The 23,602-nt window shown below is 42.9% G+C and overlaps 1 protein-coding gene across 10 annotated transcripts in view; it reads left to right on the top strand.

Moving 5' to 3' along the window:
- Nucleotides 1-23,602, top strand: part of RAPGEF5 (Rap guanine nucleotide exchange factor 5) — a 314,716-nt gene that overhangs the window by 233,588 nt on the left and 57,526 nt on the right. For 8 of the 10 annotated variants that reach the window (XM_060414548.1, XM_060414545.1, XM_060414547.1 and 5 more), the window contains 2 exons: nucleotides 7,270-7,388; nucleotides 7,859-7,947. In XM_060414548.1, the coding sequence (XP_060270531.1) occupies nucleotides 7,270-7,388; nucleotides 7,859-7,947 (208 nt within the window). The remainder of the gene's footprint in view (nucleotides 1-7,269; nucleotides 7,389-7,858; nucleotides 7,948-23,602) is intronic. The other 2 variants (XM_060414550.1, XM_027968507.2) reach the window with 1 other exon arrangement.

Below are 23,602 nucleotides of genomic sequence, written 5' to 3'. Positions count from 1 at the left end.
GTCACTGATTCATTTGACTAATGTTCGAATATCTATGAAGTGCTAAGACCTGTTTGTTGGGAGTTCGGTGTTGAAGACAATATAGTGCCTGCCCACACTTGAACTTATGCTTTAGAAGGGAGACAAAAAAGGTCATCAGTGTGTGCTTTTTGAAATACTGAGTCTGAAGGATTCACGTGTCACCATGGGGTCCCAGAGAGGGCCTGCCACATCAGACTGGAGGTAGAGGGGGCAGAAAACCTGGAGGATATGATTCTTGAAGTGCACATTGTAAGGTGAATGAAAGTCCGACCAAGAAGGGTGGGGAATGGAGGGAGTCATAATAAGCTACTGGCTCTCAATGCATCACAGTCCTTTCAGGCTGTAATAAAACACCACAAACCGGGTGGCTTATCAACAGGAGAAATTTATTTCTCACAGTTCTGGAGGCTGAGAAATCCAAGATCAGGGCACCAGCAGATTCAATGTATGATGAGAGCCCACTTTCTGGTTCATAGACAGCTCTCATTTTGCTCTGTCCTCACAGGGCAGCAAAGGGTCAAGGGATCTCTCAGGGGCCTCTTTTATAAGGGTGCTTATCCCATTCAAGAGGTCTCCACCCTCAGGACCTAATCACCTAAAACCTCTGCCTCCAGACACCATCACGCTGGGGATTAGGTTTCAACATAGAATTTTTGGAGAGAGGACTCTTTGGTCCATAGCAAGTGCCTTCCTATGAATAAATTAGCATCTTCAGCTACTGTGTTCACAGACTTGAGGGAAAACAGCGTTGCATCTTGCACTACTCGTGTGACTTCTTGAATGCCATGGCGTCAAGCTGGATGGCTCTGTGCATCCTTCATAGGATAGTCTCTGTGCTGCCTGCTTTGAGCCAGCCTGGGTCACGGGGGAGTGTTGAGGATCCTGCTTGGGGCTGGAGGGAAGCTGAGAGGGTGAAAAATCCACATCTTCCCCAGGTGGGCCCCCAGGTGACCTGTTCCTACCCACACCGTACTGTCCTTGTGCCCTAGACTGGGGGACAGTAGCGTGTAGTGCAGGCCTTCCCAGGGTTGCGTTAGTTACGGGGTCTCTTATATGTCCGTTGCATGGGAGCTTAGTCTAATAGAATTTTGACAGATGGAACAAATATAACACTCAAGTTCAAAGCATAGTTATCTCATGTGATGAGTGTTATAATAGAAGGGTGACTGAGGAGAGAGAGTCAAGGCAGCCTCGGAGGAGAGTGACTGTTGAGATTGAATCTGTGTTTTAAAGGTAATCCACGTGCTCAGTCTCCCTTGCTCATGAACTTGCAAGCTCAGTAAACCATTATGAAGTTAATGTCATTTGCCAGACCTTGAGCTGTGTGTTAGGAAGAGAAATAGAAGTCACAGTCCCTGCCCTCAAGATGTCATCATTTCACAGAGACCACAGAAAGAGCCGATAATCAGAGGTCAGTGTGATAGAGGTCATGACAGAGTTCTTTGAGCATCTCATCTGGACAGACAGTATTACTGGCAGGAGATTTGTCAAAGAAGCTTCCTTAGATGTGATAATACGAGTTTCATTGCATGGAATGATTTGTATCTTTTGGGGTTCATAGACTCCAGTGAGACCTAGAATTCTGAACTCTGTCTAGAAAACTGTGCCTACACATAAAAAATCTTGTATACTTTCAGAGGGTTCTCTGAGTCCCTGAAACCCATCCATGAACCCCCAGATAAATTTATGCTCACAGAGTAGCAGGGACACGATGCCATGGAGAGTATCAGTGGCTGCTTTCTGGGAGCACTTGGGAGAAGAACGTTTCCCATTAGAGATAATAGAAAATCAACCAAGTATTTGTGACAGTTTCAGCAGGCCTGAGAAATCCCTTAGTAATCACTTTTTCTTGCTAGTGCCAGTGATAAGTGAAAATATAAATGCAGTCAGAGATTTGGTTTGGGACTGCCTAGACCAGCTAAACTGTGAACATCAGTTCTTGACTTTATATTTTTATTACCCTCTATGTATTTCATCTTAAAAATAAATGTCTTTCATGTGAATAAATGAAAGAAGAAGAGTTGGATTTGTAAGTATAAACGCTGATCTTGGTCTTGGAATTTAATCTAAAGTAAGTCAAAGATACGGGTTCTGTCATTCATTGAGAATTCACAGGCAGGAGAGCAGTGTAGCCATAAAAAGAAAAGAAATCATATCTAGTTGCCCAAAGAATGGAACAAAGATGAGGAGCAGGGAAGATCTGAAAACCTTCCATTGTTTTTGTATCCCTCATGGACTCTGTTGAGAAGGTCATGTGAGTCTGTGATCACACAGCTTTCCCTCTGCGCTCACCCCCCTCCCACTTTGAGCTGAGGATACCTGTTTATTTTTGCACTTCCTCTCCTGCCCCACCTACCTGCTCATCCCAGACTGCATCCCAGACTACATCCCAAGGGCAAAGCTGTGAAGAATCTGTGTGGCCCAGTCCCTGGAGTTCATTGTTCTTCCCAACATCCCTTCAAGAGAGTAGGGCAAAGAACTAGTTTCTGTGAGCCTGAGAGCTAAAGTGCGTATCAGGGAGAGGAGAGGATTCTTGCTGAGCATCACGGGCCAAAGCAGGGGACGGGGTGGGAGTACACCTCCTGGGAATACACCCTGATCCCACTGTACCCTCCTTTTCAGTGTTGCACCTGCAGAGCCCTTTCTCTCCTGAGGTCTGTGCCTCTTGTTCAGGTGTTCTTCCTAGCCCACCCATCTTCTGAGCCCTGTTGCCTATAATCACTTTTGGGAGCATTCCTGAGTGTGACTCTCATCCCGCTGGCAAGGAAATAAATGCATTTTATTCTTAACTCCAATAGTGATCACCTCCACTCTGCACCGTGCTAATGGCAGGGCAGCATCTGAATGACCCTCGTCCATAGTCAGTGCCCTCTGGCTAGAGACCACTGGGAACTCAGTGGTAGCTGAGCAAGTTGGGTTTGCTGCTTGACTTGGGGATGGAGCACTTGTCCTGTGGGGAGCTGTGCAACAGCTCAGTGCAAGAAGGTGTTAGAAGGATTCACAGGACTTGGGTTTGTGTTTGGTGACTCTGGGGAGGATTTAAAGTAGCGGGACCTTGTTTTTGATCAAGCAGCTGGGTAACTGTGAGATATCTTAATATCTCTAGGAGGAGCAGCAAAGCTAAGGCTGTCACTGGGAAAGAAACAGCCATCACTATTTAGCTGGGCTTCCTGCTGCTTTCTGCTGTGGCCAACATTTATGCTGTATCTTGTTCAGAGAGGCCATGTTTTTGTCTTGTCCCACCACAGCACAGAGTGACCTTCTCTAGTGTTGACTTTTTGCAGAATCTTTGACATTTAACAGGAGAACGCGGGGCTGGGCCCGAGTGCCAGGCTGGCTCCGGGTGTCTGGGCTGCTTCTCCTCCTTCCCGTCCTCACTGCTCTGAATTGCCCTGCTTCAGAGATCAGCCTCCTTGATCAGAGCCTCCACCTGCTTGCCTGCCTACCTGTCCCCTTCACTCCTGTGAAGACTTGTCCTCAGCCCCTCCACGCTGCCTGGTTTATCAGCTGTTCTTCCACTCACCAGACAGACGCCATGTGGTGATGAGCTGTGTGCGTGTGTGCTGATGCGGCCCTGAGCTCCTCTCCTGCCTCCCTCCATTGCTGATCACTTCCCCGGTGGGGGCTGGGGGAGGGGGTCATCGTTCACTGTTCCCCTCTCAGGTTTCTGAACACCATGGCAGGAAGGCCTAAAACCATACACGTGTTCTCTGCCCTCAGCAGCACAAAGCTGTCTGGCAATTGCTTTTTCCTTTACTAATCTATTCCCTGTTGCACCCCCTAAAGCCATTTTTCCAACAGTTTTCTCTTTGAGCCACCAGTGAATCACCTCCTCCCAGAAGAGGGTCTCAACTCACACTCTGCAAAGATGATGGGAACCACCTCATCTGTTCTACTTCAGCTTTCTTCTTTTCCCTGCTTTTTTTTTTTTTTTTTTCCCTGAACCTCCATTGTCTTCCTTGCCCTGATACTCTCTCTGAAAGGAGGAACTCTTGGTCCTGTGGTAGCCTCACCCCTCCACACCTGTTCCTGACCTGTCTCACCTCTTCTCCATCACCCCTCACCACCACCCCCCCTCCCACCCCACTTCCCCAGCCAGGCAGCCTCTTCAGCCAGACTCCTTCCCTTCCTAGTGAAATTCTCAGGTGGTCTTCCGCGTCTGTGCACTTCCTCCACGTCCACTCACACCTCAACACTTCCCTTCCCTAGACTTAACCATGGACTTGTCATCACTTTCTCGTAGACTCTTCATCTTCGTAAACTTGACAATATCAGATAAGCTTTTCACAGCCCTCCGCCTGCTCCTGGCTCGTCTTGGTTTCACTCCTTCATCATCTCTTTAGTAGGTTTCCTCGTGACTCTGATCCCCTCTTTTCCTCTCTACTTCCTATGTTTTCTCTTCCTTTATCCATCTTCATAATCCCCTTTCTCTCCTCTTCCCTTTAACAGTCTCACCCACTCCCTAACTGGAATAATTCACAGATTTGTCTCTGTCCTTGGCCTTCGCACAGAGGCCTTGTTCTTTATTTCTAACTGCTTGCTGAACGTCTACAGCATGATGTTTTTTGCCCCATTTAATGGCGCTTCCATTCTCTGTCACCCACGGATCTGGGATTCAGTCTGTCATCTCTGACGATCAAATCCCGTGGGTTCTACCTTTGCTTTTGTCTCTTGCATGTGGCCCCATCTTAGGGAGCTCACCACGTTAGACTTGCGTTATGGAGCTATTGCCTTGTCATCTAAGGGCAGGGCACCAGTCTTACTCACCTTTGCTTGCCCCTTAGTGGCTGGCACAACACCTTCCCCACAGGAAACCCGCCCCCCCTCCACTGTCTGTTGAAGGCTTGTCTATAAGTTAAGCATTGTAATGCTTTACTTGCATTTCACAAACTATTTGTCATTGAATGCATTTCTTGTCATTAGTTCACTGAATACCTTTACTCTTAGCTGAGCAAGCACCAGAATGAAGCTTCATGACCAGAGCCTCAACTCTGGTACTTCTGCTCTTTTTCAGGAAGAGCAGTTTGGCATGGATTGGACGCGAGGCATTAATTTCACCTTCCTTCTTGAGAGCACATATAATACATAGGGTTATTATGTTTTCAAGGCAATTTTAGATAACTTCCATCTCCCTTTATACATTGATTTTTCTGCTTTTTCACTTCTTTATTTTTTAACAGGTTTTCAAAATGGAAACTACCACTGTGACATAAGATGCTATTGATAGTACATCAATATGGTTCAGCTAGTCCCCTGCCCAGCAGAGTGTAGCTGCTCCGTACACAGCCCTGTAATACATATTAGTTACACAGACATTAGAGAAGCCCTTCCCATCCATATGTATGCACATGGCCTGCGGAAGTTAATAATGCCATATATCACATGCACGTAGAATATAAAATGTACTTCAAAATGACAGCAGCCTCATATAAAACGAATATTGGCTTACGACAAGAGGAAAGCCAGAGGAAGCTTTTTGTCCTTTCAGACCTGCTCTTTACTGAATTATCTGCTTCTGTGTCTCAGTATCCCAGACTCCATTTTGCCACCCCCCCTACCTTTTTTTTGGTCAATATTATGCTCATCTTTCCAGCCACCTTATTTCACTTCAGCCACATGGATAACAAAAGAACCTCCTTGGAGAAATGAAAGATAGCAATTACACATTGGTATTCATGTTACAGGAGTCACTGCCATCCTCGGGGACTTTAACAATGAATATCCAGCATTAATTGCCACAGTAACTGTGTGTCTGACCTTGCTGAAATGTAATACATCAGTTTTACATAGTAAAATTATTTGCTACTAAGAGATTAAAAAGGCATGATCATAAAGTTATATTGCTGTTTGGAATGACTAGTAGTTTTTATTTTTAAGAAGATCTTGGAGGACTCGAATGAGTAGGTTGCTACATTTTCTTAGAAATGAGAGTTGAAATCTTAATATTCCCACTGACTTGGTTGGCAATTACGACAAGAATAGTGCCTTCCTATTCTAATGAAAGGTGAATAAAATACATTGGCATCTCCAGTTAATCAGTGGAAAAGTGATTAATAAGGTATGGAGACATAGTACTTTTTATCTGCTTGGGGGAAAATGTTCTTTTTATGTGTTTATACCTAATTTATGTAGGTTTTCTGCCAGGAGCAGGAACATAGCAACATGCCAGGAAACCTAGGACCTGTTTCCCTTTGTAAGGAAGTAGCACCATTTTTAAGGTGTTGCTTGTTGGCTCTCGGCTTCTTGCATCAATCTTTTGCTCTCTCCTCGGAGATACAGAAGTTAAATTTTCTCATGTGTGTCTCTCACACACCCCTTGCCCCCCTCCCCCACCACAATTTCCTCTGGCTGGATGTTGCCAATCAGAATTTCACACTCCACACTCTGAAAGTGTTCATCACTCGGGGCGGCTCCACACTGCTGGGGCGGCTCCATACTGCTGGGTCAGCAGTGAGCCTGACTCCAACAGAGCCTCGTCAGCGGGCCACGCTGGCCTCTAGCTGTGGAAGCTGTGTGTGCAGAAATGAGTGATTGTTTGGCCTTCTGTCCGCGTTAAAAGTGATCGAGGTGAAGAAAGTCAGTGCACTCACCCATGACACTCGAATTCTAGTTAGAATGAGATTCTAACTAGAGGATCCATTTTTTGCTCGTATCCTGGAAAACAAGTACGTGATAAATGTGAAGGCCATCTCAAATTTGCATGGGCAGGGGGATGAACTGAATAATAGAATGAGTAGTTTTTTGCCCACCTTTTAAAGTAAGACCGTGATGTGAATGACAGTACATAGCCATTGCATCTACTTAATATGGCTTGGTCATTGTTTCAGTGTTTTGTCTGGTTTTCTAATTTTAATATAGTGACTGTTTAGGAAGCAGTAACCAGGTAAAAGAATAGTACACATGCAATTAGTGTTTTGTGTTTCTGAGACTTTGAACTTTGGATTTCTTTATTCAGATCATTCAAGTAGTTTTAAAAATGAACTCTGACTCCCATCCTCACTGTGGTTTTTTCTGTTTCCTTTAAAGTATGCATGTCTTTCTAATGGTTTATGTGTCCATAGAACTTGATCCTGGACCCATTACCATTAGACGGAGATTCTTGACCAGATTCCTAATTTGTTCTGAATCTACAAAGAAATTAGGTGGGAAAGCAACTTGAGAGATTGCAGCTTTTGTTAGCTTTTTTTGCCTTTTAATCTTCTCTCCCTTTTTCCTTCTTCCATCCATCACTCTTGTCGGCAATTAAAGCAGGATGATGAAGTGTCGACGGTTGAGGTGAAGGAGCAGGACCAGAAGGTCCTGGTGCTGAAGAAAGTGCAGAGCTGCGGCCCAGCCCCCCAGGCAGGGAGCGCCGAGAGCGATTGGAGGTGAGAGTTTTCACCGGAGCCCCTGCTTCTGTTTCCTTTCCCTGCCTGCCTCCCTTTCTCCCGCTCCATCTCACTCGCTCTCTCTGCCTCCTCTTCCCTCCCTCCCTCCCTTTTTTTCTCCGCCTCTCTCGAGCGAGCTAGCTAGCGTTCTAGCTGACTGCAGAGCTCCTAGCAGCCAGATGGACTCGGTTCCCAGCGAAAGGACAGAGGTGGCAAGATCTCTGAGCGTCTAGGGGATGCCTTTGTTAGTGGTCGTGCACAATGGGCAGCTCCCGGCTGAGGGTCTGTGACCCTCACTTAGAAAGAAAGGATCCCGCCGCTGCCGCACTGGCAGACCGAGAGCTGCCCCTGCCCACCTTTGATGTGCCTTATTTCAAATACATTGACGAGGAGGATGAGGACGAGGAGTGGAGCAGCCGCTCACAGTCCTCCACTGAGGAGGACTCGGTGGACTCTCTGCTCTCTGACAGATACGTGGTCGTGTCCGGGACCCCGGAGAAGATCTTGGAGCACCTTTTGAATGACTTGCACCTGGAAGAAGTCCAGGACAAAGAAACAGGTAAGGCACGGGAGTGTCTCCCGCTTCTTCCAGACTCTCTGCAGCGCCGGTTATCAGTTTCCCAAGGGGCAAGGCTCCCTCCCTAGCCAAAGCAGAAAAGCGGGGGTGGGGGGGGGGTGGCGGGGGGCGGCTGAGCCTGCAGACCTTCGTGCGCCTCCCCCTTAGCCTCCTGCCGTTTTGTTTAAATCCAGTAAATGGACGCATGGAGATCCCAGCAGCCGCCTGGTAAGTGGCTGTACAAAGAAAATGATAGGAAGGCACGTATTCTTGTTTTCCTGGCAATTTTTTTTTTACCAAATCTCACCTAAAGGCAGTTGACAAGAGGCCAGCATCCAGTAGCCTGTGTTCAGTGGGAAGGATTACCAGGGAGATGGGGGTTACCAGCAAGCATTTACCTAGCCCGTTGGAAGCACTGAGCTGGCAGGAGGAGCCTCCCTGCCAAAATGTCAACAATTAATGCAACTATTCAGCAACTAGAAGCTTAGCGGCAACTTCTGCATTTTTCCAAGTGTTTCACAAACTGCTCAGAGCAAGCCCTACTGTGCAGACTATGAGACTCATAGCTTCTCAGACTAGAAATGATAATTCACTGAAGTCTTCTTGGTCAGGTTCCTTGTCCTTCTATTTAATCCGCAGGCAAAATACCTGCATAGATTTTTCACCCTTGCACTTCTGGAAATGCTATCGCTGCGTGATCTACCTAAACTTCCTTCATCACACAGGGCAGTGCTAGATTCTTTTAACCAGGATTGTAATTTGTTTCAGCCTGGAGCAGTTATCCCAATGAATAGGCCTCTGACTTTAGCCTGAATTCTGTGACTTGATCCCCTGACTAAAATGCACTTTTTGCTGCCACCATAGCGCCTGTCATGACCACAGTTTCCAATACATGGGCTGCATCAATAAAAGGCACTTGGCAGTTGTGTTGGTACAATACTTTGTACTGATAACTCCTTAAGTTTTTCTCATGCAAGAAGGATTTTGAGAGGATAGCTCAGGTGAGAACAAGGATTTCCTTGGGTCCTAGCAGTTTTGTCTGAACTTAACTGATCTGTGCTGCATTATGAAGGACATTAAGAGGAACAAAGATATGTGAAATAAGCAATCGAGTTTTTAAAAAGGCAAAATGACTCCATCACGCATCCTACCGATAGTGTTATTGTTTGATCTCACAATTCAAATAAAAACTTTACTTTGCCTTATGTATGTTTGGGGAAAAAAATAGCGGTAGTCATTTATACACAGACAGGTGAAAAGAAAAATGTATTCATGTGGCATTTGCTGGGTGGTTTTTGCTTGTCTGCCTATTAATATTTTGCACATTTGAGTAATGTTTGCAACTTCTGCTTCATCAGAGGTGGTCATTGTGGAACTGGCCATAATTTTCTGTGTACCGATTACCAGACCGCTTTACACAGGTGGTTTGGACTTGATTACAGACAGGTTATCTGCCTTGAAGAGACCTTTGAACATGGGTACCAGGTTGGGAGATTCAGTGGCTTGTTCTTAATAGCACTACAGTTCTATTCTATAGCATAGGACTTTATGTCTAAGTTGTATAAATAAGAGTAGAGATTACCGAAGTCAGTACTGGGCCTACTTGGTTTCTTTTCTCTTTTGTTCTCACTGTCATTAGTTTTTTGTGCCTTCTTGTTGTTGTTTAGTCACCTAGTCTTGTCTGACTCTTGGAAACCCATGGACCGTAGCCTGCTAGGCTCTGCTGTCCATGGGATTTCCCAGGCAAGAATACTGGAGTGGGTTGCATTTCCTCCTGCGGGGCATCTTGCTGATGCAGGGATTGAACCAGTGTCTATTGGATTGGCAGACAGATCCTTTATCACTGAGCCTCTGGGGAAGTCCTAGTGCCTACTAACAAGCTCCCATACTTAATACTGGGAATGAAAAATCACCCTGATCCCTCCTAGTAATGCCAGCGGTCGCCTCCTGTTGGGAAATGGTGTTGTAGCTGGTGTGTTGTGACTGTTAGTCCCAGGTTGTTGTTTAGATTATACCAGCACTGGGGTCTCATGTATCACTCCTGCCAGGTGCTGAGCAAAGCAGAGAGGACCAGGACTCAGTGGGGTGGCCTCAGTCCTGCTGGGTCAGCCTCTCCTCACTCCTACTCATTTCCTTAGCATTTGCAGGGGACACAAACACATGTGTTTGCAGAGACACCTGAGGGGAAAATGGTAACAATGTTCTTCTGATCAAAGGATAGTTCTATGAAAATGAAAAAAATTAACTTTGGAGAGAGATGGATGTGTAATATCATAGGGACACCTAAGTAGAAGTCACACACAGTTCTTCCAAACATCGAACAGCACTTGGAGAAACTACAACAGAAAGACCCGTATATGGCTTTTGTTGATAAAACTAAAAGAAATCTCATAAACATAAGATCAGTTTCATGTAAAAACGGAAGAAACGTGATTATGAGTTTGTTCTAGTTTGAATACCAAATGAATCACATATTTTAAAGTAGCTGAGGCCCCTTGTCACTGATAGAGGTGAATTTCAGTTCTTTATCTTGTTCAGGCTGGCAACCCTCATTATAAAAGGCCTATGTATTCAGGGGTCTAATAGAGTCTCGTAAACATATGGAAGACAGATGGAGGAAAATGAGAAGGGGCTGCAATAAAAGTATACAGCAGCGTTTTTATGCTCTTGAGCGCCCCTTTTAGGGAGCTGGAGCCATATGGAGCCGGGTGGAGCCATATGGTGGTCGTCCACATGGCCCCAGTGGCAGTGAGGGAGAAAGGTACATGGGAGGAAATAAATGGTTCGGGTTGGGATGAGCTGATCTTGATTCTTACATTCCTATACCTGCCAGAGGCTGGGGAAGTTAACCAAGCAAGAGATGCAAGTTATTCCCCATCTCTTTGCCACAAAAGTCACTTCATTGTTAAAGTACAGGTGCACAGCCCAATAGAAGAGACCTATACTCGGAAAGGACAGGTTCAAGTGATTACTAATTGATATTAAGATGCAAGCAGGAAAAAAAGTTTACTTAAATGAGTGGAATAGAAATATGAAATCGTGTATTTTTGTTATTACCTGAATTAAGAATAGAATAGAAAACAACAATTCATATAGTATTCTATCACCATATCAAACTGAGTTTTAAAAGCAAAAAATATTGGAGATGCTTACAAGCAACCTACTAATGATTTTCCTAAATGGTTTGACCCACACGACACTTACTATGCTTATTTTCGTATCATAATCTTCTGTGTGCCTACCTTTCCTCTCTGGTAGCACCGGGCACAAAAACCCATCCTTTGATTATCTCTGGAATGAATGAATGAATGCATAATCCTTCATTGTTTAAAACTGAAAAACTATTTGAGTCTGGTAACTGGATATCTGTTGGTGAACATGCAAAGACTGAAGCTGTTTGCAAAGATTTCCTTTTCTTTCAAGGTTCAGGTTCTGACTTGAAGCATTTGGAATGTTAGAGGAAAATCAAGCAGCTCTATCTTCCATCTTCCCAGAAATAGGACAGATATCACTGGGCATTTCTAGCCCAGGAGAATTACATGGAAGGCAAGAAGCAAGAAAACCAGTTTGTTGTGTGTGGAGGAGCTGGGGGGATGGAGGTCTAAGTCTGTACCACTGCCCTGATCCGCAGTGGTGCCTGCTCCTATTTAACCCCTTCCCCTCTCTGGAAAGCATGCAAGATGCTTCTGTTAGGAATAACGATTTCTGTTTCAAAGTGAGGCAGATGGGGGCGACACGCTGTGTATCAGATGGATTACACAGAGAAAATCCTTCTTACTGATTTCTTTTTTTCCTACATCTGCATTATGATGAGTCTACTTTAGGGGAAACATGAGCAAAGGACATTATTTGCTGCCCTATTTCTTCTGTGTCTTAAGTTGTTTTTTTTTTTTTTTTTTTTCATCTTTTCAAAGCAAATATGCGTGTGATAACAGGTTTTCAAGAAAAACAGAGACTAGGATAGTGGAAACAGGTAAAGCCTATCAGCCAATGCTTACCAGGCTTGACCTGCTTTCTTCCAGGTATGGCTGTTCCTACTTCATGAGGTTACCATTCAGGATATCGTGTACTCAATGTGTGCTGACCACAGTTGAGTCTGTGCAAGTGGGTGTGCTTTCAGTAGCATCTATGAGGCTCCTTACGTCATGGAGAAAGTGAGTCCCTTACCTGTGTAGCGAGGCCACCCCCTCTGTGAAAGTTAACACCTGGGTTATATCACAGGAGTGACTCACTTAATTGATGGGGTGCCGCAGCTGCTCTCCATCTCCAGCTTAGTAGTGTTTTTGGAGCACTGTGTTGATGAGACCTTGAGTGGAGCTAGAATAGGCATGACAGTTTTTCACTTTTTACCTTCTTCCCCCTGCCAACAGCAAGCCTGTCCTGAATACATGATACATACTTTTTTCGAAGGAAAATTAAGAATGCCTTTTTTCCTGATCATTGGAAATGCAGAAGACAATTTAGGTGAACTTCTTCCTTAATTTCCCTATGTATTAGGATTTCTGAAAAGCTGTTTGGTCCTTCTGTTCCAGGCTTTCTTCTGCAGGTGACAAGATCTTTTTAAGCCTGTGCCCGCATGGCTGTGCAGGACTAGAACTTTGGGGGCTGGCACAGAGCTTTTAGATGGTTGAGAGGCTCCCCATGGTTTTATGCCGTTAACATGTGTGTAACATTATCTTGGATTTGTCTTTTTATTTTTGTGGTATCATGTGACATGTCATAGACCAATTATAGATCTTATCTGTGGCTGCTTCATTAGCAGCACATGGGGCATTTTTCAAAATACCTGTATCTGAATCCCACCCCAGAGATGCTGATTCAGTTGACCTAAGTTGAGACCTAGGCCTTATGGTCTTTGAAAGCTCCACAGGTGATGCTGTGCGTATCAGGTCTGAGAGCCACAGAGCTAGGATGATGACTTTGTCTCCCCACTTTCTTCAAAGACAAATTCCAAGCGTCAAATAGTTGTATATTTGCCCCTGGGAGCTAGCGGGGGTCATTTCCACTTTCCTCCACCGCCCTCCCCTCTCCCTCTCCTGGCCTGATATCTGGGCTCGCATCCACTGTTTCCTGCCCCAGAACCTCTGCAGCCTGAGAAGTTCAGAATCACAAACCTGCATTGTTGGTCCAGCCTCTAAAGCAGTGTTAGAAAGAGATAATCCAGGGAAACAGGCTTGCTGGTCACACAGCTCTTTGCTCTCCATTCTTGGAATGAGGAGGTGATGGTATAGGGAGCAAAACCCATTTGGATTTTTGCCAGGGTCCTGTCATGCCCCACGGATCTCTGGGTGGTCCTTTAGTCTTACAGCCGAGAACATTTACTTCTGTAAGAAGCGACGTTCTGAGGAAGAATATGCAGCCAGCAGAGTAGAAGGGATACTCAGATGAGATTCGAAGTGTTGGTTCCTGGTTCTGGACTTGATTAGTAAACCAGCCTGAGACCTTGAGCAGTTAGTTATACATGAAGTGATTTCTGAAGTGTCTTTCATCACTAAAATGCTTTGGTCCAAAGAGATTTATATCAACCCTTTCCTTTCAAAATATGTCACAGAACCCGTAGAATTCTAGATTTGGAGCCCCTAGTGTTCATGTAGACACCTGCCAGAACCTCACAGTCATTTTCTGCTTACCTCACCATCACTTAGGCGTCCGCAAGGACTTAGGTCATTTGGCCTGACTTCCTGTTGCTCTTGTCTTCCTGCTGTATTTCTTCAGCCTCACTCAGAGAGCAGTTAGAATGTTGAGGGGGAACAGACTTGGAATTCAGGGCTCGGTGGCCCTATCTGGTGATGATTTAAGCATATTTGTGTAGAACCTGGTCCAGTGGGAAACTTCAGGTCCTTTCAGAAATTATGTTATAACGTTTACAAAGACCAGCTTTGATTTATCACCGACTAGTAAAATACATTTGCAGAGAGTTTCATTACCAGGCCATTTCGGGTTAGTCAGGAACAGTCTTTTGCCAGAGAAAAGCAGTGGGTGCCCCAGTGATGGAATGTGCTGCATCCTGGCTCTCAGACCAGCGCTCCCTCTGCAATCCCTCTGCTTCTACCTTCACACACTGCTCCTGTAATAGGAGACAACAGCGCAGATTCGAGTGTCCAGTTTATATGTACATGTGAAAGTGAAAGTTGCTCAGTCGTGTCTGACTCTTTGTGACCCCGTGGACTATACAGTCCATGGAATTCTCCAGGCCAGAATACTGGAGTGGGTAGCCTTTCCCTTCTCCAGGGGATCTTTCCAACCCAGGGATCGAACCCAGGTCTCCCGCATTGCAGGCAGATTCTTTACCAGCTGAGCCACAAGGGAAGCCCAAGAATTTTGGAGTGGATAGCCTGTCCCTTCTGCAGCAGATCTTCCCAACCGAGGAATCGAACTGAGGTCTCCTGCATTGCAGGCAGAGTCTTTACCAACTGAGCTATGAGGGAAGCCGATATACATGTGATGAATGCCAAAGAAAATTGTAATTCCTTCCTTCCACGATTATCTTTGGCCTCTACTATTATGTAGGCACTGTTGTAGCCGTGGGGACACAGCTATAAACAGAATACCCCACCTCCTCGGTGGGGCTTACATTTTGATGGGGGGAGTCAGCCAAAACCAAAGCGGGAACCAGTGGATGTGAAATGAACGGGTGCTAAATAACCAATCTCATTACAGGCACTAGTGTGGGAGAACTGTATCTATATTTCATTAAAGATAAAAAAGGTATATTTTAGCATATCTAAAGTAGTATGGAGAATTAACATGAAGCTTCTGGTCCTATTCAGTAAAGTTCAGAACCGAAGGAAATAGTTGAAAAAATAAATAGATACAAGACATAGAAGGAATGTGAAGTAGGCATGGATATCCCCCGAGGGTACTTGCTTCAGCTAGAAGTTGTAGGCTTTGTATCCCTGTAGTTGCTTGGTATCAGCTGTTTACCTTCCTGACCTGTGCAAATAACTCTCTCAGAGACTCATAACTGGACTAGGTTGCCACTTGAGGTCTTCTTCAGCTTTATGGAGCTGTCAATTTTAAATATTAGGTTAATTCTGTTTGCATACATGCTAATGAAAAAAATCAACGAAAGACTGAAGAAATTCATTAGCCCTGACTCCAGCTGCCCTGGGTGTGCCTCAGATGCAGATGAGAGACCCACTGTTCAGCAAAGGCTTGTTTTTCCAAATAAAGTGAAGGCTTGAAACAGCAATCCACAGTGACAGTGAAAATCCCGAAAGTGCCGTTGAGAGAGCACTAGGAATAAAAGTGCTCATATAAGCGTCTGGTTTCTGTTCTGCTCTGTAATCTTTGTGCATTTGGTTTGGTTTCTTGGCAGTTCCCTTCGCTTCTCTCCTAATTGCTAATATGGAGAGCGTATTGTTTTTGCTGATTGCAGTCGAAGTATTAGAAGACTTTGTAAGTTAGTATTGACAAAGTGACAAGATAATTAGAATTGTGTAGAAATTTCTTTCTCGGTTGCCTCATTTATGAAAGCAAAGAACTTAGATCACGTGATGTCTGAGGCCCCCTCCAATTTTGAGAGCCAGGTTTTGACACCACTCCATTCATCCAAATGTCTGCTCCCTAGAATGATGCTTGTATAGGATGATTACCTCCAGCTAATGGACAGAGACACTAAGGCAGAAGAAGTTGACTAAGGTGCTTCAGAGACAGAGGGATCATTTGAATCTGGAAATGAACCCAGCTGTGTTTGTAGCTTTATCTCAGACATCTTTTCTGTCTCGTTACTAGAATCATGGATAAAAGGCAGAATTGAAGGGAAAAAATCTACCATTCACCTCTAGCTATAAACCTCAAATCAAGCATTTTAGTAGTCACTTTAGGGAGAACTACTCTCCAACACAAAGACTTGCTTCTTGGTCTCCACCTGTGAGCAAACTGGCCACTGCATTGGCTGACTGTTTCCAGAAGGTAACACAAGACAGAGGGTGTGAGGGAAGAGATCCTAATTATCAGCTGATGCTGCATGAGACCGCTCACATGAGAAATGGTTAAAAATCAGATTTTAACTGAATTTTGTTTGAGGTGTTCATCTTCTGAACTCATCTATTCACACCACCTTTGAACAAGTGATACTATGAATAATAACAAGGGAATTGATGCTTTTACACTGCCAGTAGATTGTGGGTTAATTAATACTCCTGTTGGTAATGAAGCAAGGTGAAATGAAGTGAAACAGAGCTAAAGCATAAGGTCATTAATGTAGGCTGATTAATAATGGAAATGTGGAAGTTTTCATTACAGCATGAGCAATGGGAAAAGGAGATGTTTCTTGGAAAAGGATATAAGCAGAAATACAGCCTACTTTTCAGGGAAGCTATTCCTGATTTAGAACACATTGGATCAGTGGAATACATTTTTTAAAACGGCATCATTTTTGTGTTTGTACCACATGACCTCTTCCAGGACAAGTATAAGTCTAGAGCACATAGAAACAAGCTACAGGATTGTAGGGCTGTGGGAAATTAATTTCAGGAGGATCTGAAGATAGGAAATGGAAAATGAAGTACACAAGGAGCAAGAATTACCTTAGAAAGTAGACCTGTAGTCTCCTGACTATCAGGATTTTGAAAAACTTGTGCATCTTCACTAGAGTTTTTGGACTTTCTTCTTTGAATACTTCTTTGATATTTTAAGGAAAATATCAATAACTTTATGATGGGTTAGCGTGAAGGCTAGGTCCTGGACACAGGAAGTGAGGTAGAGGGTCTTTGAAAGTTTCCTTTGCATGTTCTAAGCTAAATACACATGTGACTGCTTGTTTCTGTGAAGTCTGTCCTGGTGGCGTGTCCTCAACCCCCCAAACCACCAGGGTTTCCCTTTGTAAACTGTAGCCAGAGCAAAAGACTTAGAAATGAATGGAGTTCCTCCTTGATTCACCTTTGCACATTTTGTTTGTTTTATTCCCCTTATTTCCATTTTCTTTGCTTTCCCTCTGCCTCAGATGCTCAATTTGGTCCTCATATCTTTCAATAGACAACTGTGGGGAACCTTAGGTATTTCTTCTTTGTAGTTCAGTAAATTCTAATTTCCTAGAATGGCTAGTGGATAAATTATTACAAATAATAAAATACTCTGGTACACTGAGAGTTGCCATACATACGTGCATAAATTACCAAATTTCAAAGAATCAAAATATATAAAATTACCATCTATTTTAAAATATAAAGCATAAAGGCCCTCTCTAAGTCACAAAGTATATAGAATATCTTTGGTTTTATTATCATGTGCATAAGATATTGACTTATATCTGTATAGTCTCTTTGACATAGGGTGAAAGTTGCTTTTTAAACACAAATCCAGTATTACTTGTAGTTTTTCTTATAAAGATGCGTTTGAGAAAAGCTTTGTTTAGATTTCCCTTTATATTTTGTCTCCCTAATATATATCTTTTAAAAACAAAAGCTGCTACTTCTGTTTTTCTATTTATAGTTCTATAATCTATAATCTCTGTAGCACAGTTTCTCAGTTAATTTGTGCTGATTTTTGTTCTTAATAAACTTTTGGGAGGGGGGAGTTCTTTTTAAAAGGAAAATGAATTTTTATTTCCTTAAAAAGAAAATGCTTTTCTCAAGTCTTAAAAATGACCGTGTTTTCTCAGTGAATTTGGGGTATATTGGCACACTTAATATTGTACTTTAGTAGAAACACTTGTGATTTTGTGAGTGTCCAGCTGTATTTCCAGAAACTTGTTTAAATGTGTGATATGAGTCAGGTATTTTTGGAGCAGCAGATTCTACAATTTCTGGAGATGTGATACTGTCTCAAAAGTGTGTTTAATTTTAGCAGAACCATAGTTTTAATGTTAACATCAGCAAATGAAATTACTCGAGACTGTGTTTAAAGCAATTCAGTGGATTAAAAACAACTCTCTTCTCTCTCCCTCTGTTCCCTTCTCTCCCTCAGAGATCTTGTGTGTCATCTTTACTCTTGATGGAATTAATGTGAGATCATCAAATGATCTTGTCCATATTTTTAAATGCTGTGACATTGTCCTCAGTCAGAAGTCTTAGGGTCCTGTCGGAAAATGGAGGAAGAAGTGATTTTTCTGCACAAGAGTGTGTGTTTCAGATAGTCTTATAAGTGTCAAGAAGGAATGCTAGTGAATGGCAGTCTGTTGATTTTAATCACCGCATGGTAAAGTCTCTCACAGCGTGTTTCTATCAAATTACGGCTTTAGGTAAAGTGTACAAAGCCACAGAATTGTTGTAATTGACAAGCACATGTCTAAGAGGGATACTCTTCAAGTGAGAGAATTTTTGTCTTTAACACACCTATAACTGAGCTTTTCCTCATTTCTCTCTGCAGTCTTTCTCATTATAACCTTCCCCTCCCATTTCCCATTATCCTCATTTTCTGCCCTTGGGGCTTTCTTGCTCGACAATCGAAACCATTCTTTTCATTCTGTTGGCTGGTTTTTTGCCTTGTACTTAAGGCTGCTGTTTGGCTGTCAGTCCTTCCCCCAAATCCCAGAAGTAAATATGAAATGAGACAGAATTGGTAGGTATGGGTGAACAGAAAGTGTGGAAAACTAAAATGTCTTGTTGTAATACCCAGAATATCTTGTTGTAATCTAAATAGTGGCAGAAAATTACTTTCAGAGCAATGCTAAATCCTTTTCTGCTTCACACTTATCCTTCTTGTCTGTTTTCAGCATACAGGATACTTGATGAACCTTCTAATTTTTAAATCTTTTAATCCTATAAATGAGCTTCACTTAGTGTGAAGATGAAAAGCAGAAGTTAAAATTGCCCATCTCATGCCTGGTAGGATGTTTCTACTCAAATGCTCAGTCTAAAAATGAACAGGAGTTTAGGTGAGTGGTCTTTATATCAGCACTGGTGATAGATAGTAGTTTTAATATTAAAGCATCTGGTATTTTCCTTCTACATCCCTTTCTGTGCCCTAAATAGTCTTGTTATGAAGAAAGATTTACATAATACTTAGAGCAAGTTAGTCCCCCCCCCCCCCCCACCACACACAGAATTTTCTTCCTGTTTTGCTTGATGGCACGTATTTTGTTTTTGTGTAGCAGGCTTATGGATATTGTAAATCCAGTGTCATGTGTTTTGTTAAGGAAAAAAAGAAAGAACAGAGAGAATAGGGTGGAGATATTTTCATCCTAATTTTAGCTCTTGTTCCCGGAGCTGAACATGTAAAATGTGCCCTCCTGTGTCTTAGTTTGGTTTGGTCTGAATTTGAAGACATTGCAAAGCCATTTTCATTCACCACTGATGACTTTTATAGAAAGATTTCATTAGGCTCAAATTCTGCCATTGCTGATTGGCATATTGTGAGTGCATATCTCAGAATTATTATGACAATTTACACTATTTGACCATATTCTGGGGGAGGTTGTTGGTTCTTTTAAAAGGAAATAAAAAACATGCAAGGCAAATATTTCTTTATCAGCACATTCTAGAAATACACAATAGTGAGATTAGGGTAAATTCACAACACTCATCTCTCTTTAAATGTACTTTTCCTGCTTATGATAGTTGAGAAACTTCAGAACGAGACCACATTATTGATGCTATATTTGAGTTCCTGACAATTTTCTGTTCGTATATATTTTTTGTGATTAGGCATGGCTGCATATAACAGAAAATCTCGAACAGTGATGTACACAAATATCCGTATACTTCTCTCTCATGTGAAAATAGAAATAAAGAAATGCACTCTAGAGCTGGTAAGGCCCATCTGAAATCAGCTAGAGGTGTGATTCCTTCCAGCTCTTTGCTCCAGTGTCCCTATATGTTTCTGTCCTGTCAAAATAATATAAACATATTGTAATTTAAAGTGCCATGTAAACACTTTTTTAAAGCGTATAACGATTAAGTCTTATATTTTTCTCTATAGGTGAGTATTTACACTAATCTCATGTATTCTTTTTTTTTAAACTGAAGTATAGTTGAGTTATAATGTTGTGCCAATTTCTGCTATACAGCAAAGTGATTCAATTATATACATAGACATTATTTTTTTACATTCTTTTCCATTGTAATTTATCACGTATATTGAATATAGTTTCCCCTGCTATGCATTAATCATAATCTCATATATTCTTAGTTCTCCGGGCTTATTCAATTGTAAGTACCTTTCTCTTGTGTAATTTGAACCACTGACTTTATGATTGAGAATTCTTCACTCCAAAATTTTCTCCCTACTAGTTGTGAGAAATATTTTTCGTAAATAAACTTAGCATATACAAAGAAGTAGTTCATGTCATAAGGCTTTGAAGAAGTTTTTTAAACAATAACATAAATTAAAATTATTCTTCTCAGAGTAGGCTATAGTATACCATTTTATATATTATTGTATTTTTGGTGATATTTCAGAACTCATATGTGCCCATTGCATATCTGTGTGGATCAAACCACCGTGAATCATGCTAACAGAAAAACTTAAGAATGTTCTTAGGCTTATGAGTAGTACATTTACTTTAAAACAAAACAAAACTGACTTATTATTAGAACCATTTGAGACAAGGAATATGTATGAGTTCCTTTAGCCAAAAGACAAAAATACCTTGCCCAGTGACAGTTGATACATGTTTAATGGCCTGTTTACCCAGACGTTGGACTGATAGGTGATAACTGAGGTGAGGGACAGCCAAGACATTGACATGCAAGTCAGTTCTTTTGCTTTAGGAAAGAGTGAACACGATTTAACATGACTAATAATTTCCAGTCAGAAAACGAAGATCATGGCATCTGGTCCCATCACTTCATGGGAAATAGATGGGGAAACAGTAGAGACGGTGTCAGACTTTATTTTTGGGGGCTCCAAAATCACTGCAGATGGTGACTGCAGCCATGAAATTAAAAGACGCTTACTCCTTGGAGGAAAAGTTATGACCAACCTAGATAGCATATTCAAAAGAAGAGACATTACTTTGCCAACAAAGGTCCGTCTAGCCAAGGCTATGGTTTTTCCTGTGGTCATGTTTGGATGTGAGAGTTGGACTGTGAAGAAGGCTGAGTGCCGAAGAATTGATGCTTTTGAACTGTGGTGTTGGAGAAGACTCTTGAGAGTCCCTTGGACTGCAAGATCAACTATGGGATTTCTTAGGAAGGAATGATGCTAAAGCTGAAGCTCCAGTACTTTGGTCACCTCATGTGAAGAGTTGACTCATTGGAAAAGACCCTGATGCTGGGAGGGATTGGGGGCAGGAGAAGAAGGGGACGACCGAGGATGAGATGGCTGGATGGCATCACGGACTCGATGGACGTGAGTCTGAGTGAACTCTGGGAGATGGTGATGGACAGGGAGGCCTGGCGTGCTGCGATTCATGGGGTCGCAAAGAGTCAGACACAACTGAGTGACTGGACTGAACTGAATAATCTCCAGTATTTATAATGTCTAATACAGAGAAGTTTATGTAGAAGAAAAGGAGTTTGACCTTTTAAAAAAAAATTGTTTTCCTTTCTGTCTTTACATTTCAATTTTAAAAAATATAAATATGTGCTTCCCTGGAAAATCCCATGGGTGGAGTAGCCTCGTGGGCTGCAGTCCATGGGGTCACTAAGAGTCAGACACGACTTCACTTTCACTTTCACTTTTCAGTTTCAGGCATTAGAGAAGGAAATGGTGACCCACTCCAGCCAGTGTTCTTGCCTGGAGAATCCCAGGGACAGGGGAGCCTGGTGGGCTGCTGTCTGTGGGGTCACACAGAGTCGGACATGACTGAAGCAACTTAGCAGCAGCAGCAGCAATGATCATTAAAATATCTTAAAGCACTGTGAATTTGTGGACTGTCTTAATCCTTCTATGTGATTATCATTTCTGCCTTTGGAAAAGTAAATTGGTTGATCTCTTATGGCTGTGTGCTATTGCCAGGTGTTTGCTAGAAAATAAAAACAAAGTAGTATTTGAGTAGGGGTAAAGGAGCTCCAGCATGCTGGCACACAGATGAAAAACAGCTTCACAGGGGCATCTCTGGCCATTCAAGGCCCGTAAAATGACTAGGTTCCTTTATCTATGGTGCTTTCCCCTATCTCAACCCAGAATTTTGTGACTTTCTTGCATGTCCTTTCCCCCTATCCGTGACATGGACAGTTTGGCTTTACACCCTCAGGAGAGCATCACACAGTTAGAGACATTGCTGAGGCTCAGCCCAGCTTAGGACCTGAGCCCCTTCTGACATTAACTTGCATTAACATGGTGGTGGTTTTCCTTACTTACCTCAGTCTTGGTGTCACCATCCTGCACAGATATAAGCCCTACCTACCTCCTAGGGTGGCTGTGAGGAGCAGAGACCAGCTGGGTGAAGCTCATGATACAGCTGACAGTGTGTGTCCATAAAGAGTGGCTATTTTTTTTTTTCCCCATACAGACTAGCACTGCTTTCCCTTCCAGTGTTTCCCTATCACCCACCAAAACCACCACTAACTTTCTGGGGCGTGGTAAGGAATAGGCGTGGTTCAAAGCAAATTTGAATCTCTCTGAGGCTAAAACAAAACAAAAGCAAGACCGGTCAGCAAAAACAAGACTGGAAGCTGACGGTGGCTTAGCTCATGAACTCCTTATTGCCAAATTCAGATTTAAATTGAAGAAAGTAGGGAAAACCACTAGACGATTCAGGTGTGACCTAAATCAAATCCCTTATGATTATACAGTAGAAGTGAGAAATATATTCAAGGGATTAGGTCAGTGCCTGATGAACTATGGACGGAGGTTCGTGACATTGTACAGGAGACAGGGATCAAGACCATCCCCAAGAAAAAGAAACGCAAAAAAGCAAAATGGCTGTCTGAGGAGGCCTTACAAATAACTGTGAAAAGAAGAGAAACGAAAAGCAAAGGAGAAAAGGAAAGAGAAATGCATTTGAATACAGAGTTCCAAAGAATAGCAAGAAGAGATAAGAAAGCCTTCCTCAGTGATCAATGCAAAGAAACGGAGGAAAACAGTAGAATGGAAAAGACTAGAGATCTCTTCAAGAAAATTAGAGATACTAAGGGAACATTTCATGCAAAGATGGGCTCAATAAAGGACAGAAATGGTCTGGACCTAACAGAAGCAGAAGATATTAAGAAGAGGTGGCAAGAATACACAGAAGAACTTTACAAAAAAGATCTTCACAACCCAGATATGCATGATGGTATTACGATCACTCACCTAGAGCCAGACATCCTGGAATGTGAAGTCAAGTGGGCCTTAGGAAGCATCACTATGAACAAAGCTAGTGGAAGTGATGGAATTCCAGTTGAGCTTTTTTCCTGCACTCAATGTGCCAGCAAATCTGGAAACCTCAGCAGTGGCCACAGGACTGGAAAAGGTCAGTTTTCATTCCAATCCCAAAGAAAGGCAATGCCAAAGAATGCTCAAACTACTGCATAATTGCACTCATCTCACACTCTGCTGCTGCTGCTAAGTCACTTAAGTCGTGTCCGACTCTGTGCTACCCTATAGACGGCAGCCCACCAGGCTCCCCCTGTTCCTGGGATTCTCCAGGCAAGAACACTGGAGTGGGTTGCTATTTCCTTCTCCAGTGCATGAAAGTGAAAAGTGAAAGTGAAGTCACTCAGTCATGTCCAACTCTTCGCGACCCCATGAACTGTAGCCTACCAGGCTCCTCTGTCCGGGGGATTTTCCAGGCAAGAGTACTGGAGTAGGGTGCCATTGCCTTCTCCGATCTCACACTCTGGTAAAGTAA

This window comes from Ovis aries, chromosome 4 (genome assembly GCF_016772045.2).
Source record: "Ovis aries strain OAR_USU_Benz2616 breed Rambouillet chromosome 4, ARS-UI_Ramb_v3.0, whole genome shotgun sequence".
Taxonomy (NCBI): Eukaryota; Metazoa; Chordata; class Mammalia; order Artiodactyla; family Bovidae; genus Ovis; species Ovis aries.
The sequence above is the reverse complement of the archived record's forward strand: the minus strand, read 5'-3'. Positions and strand labels throughout refer to the sequence as shown.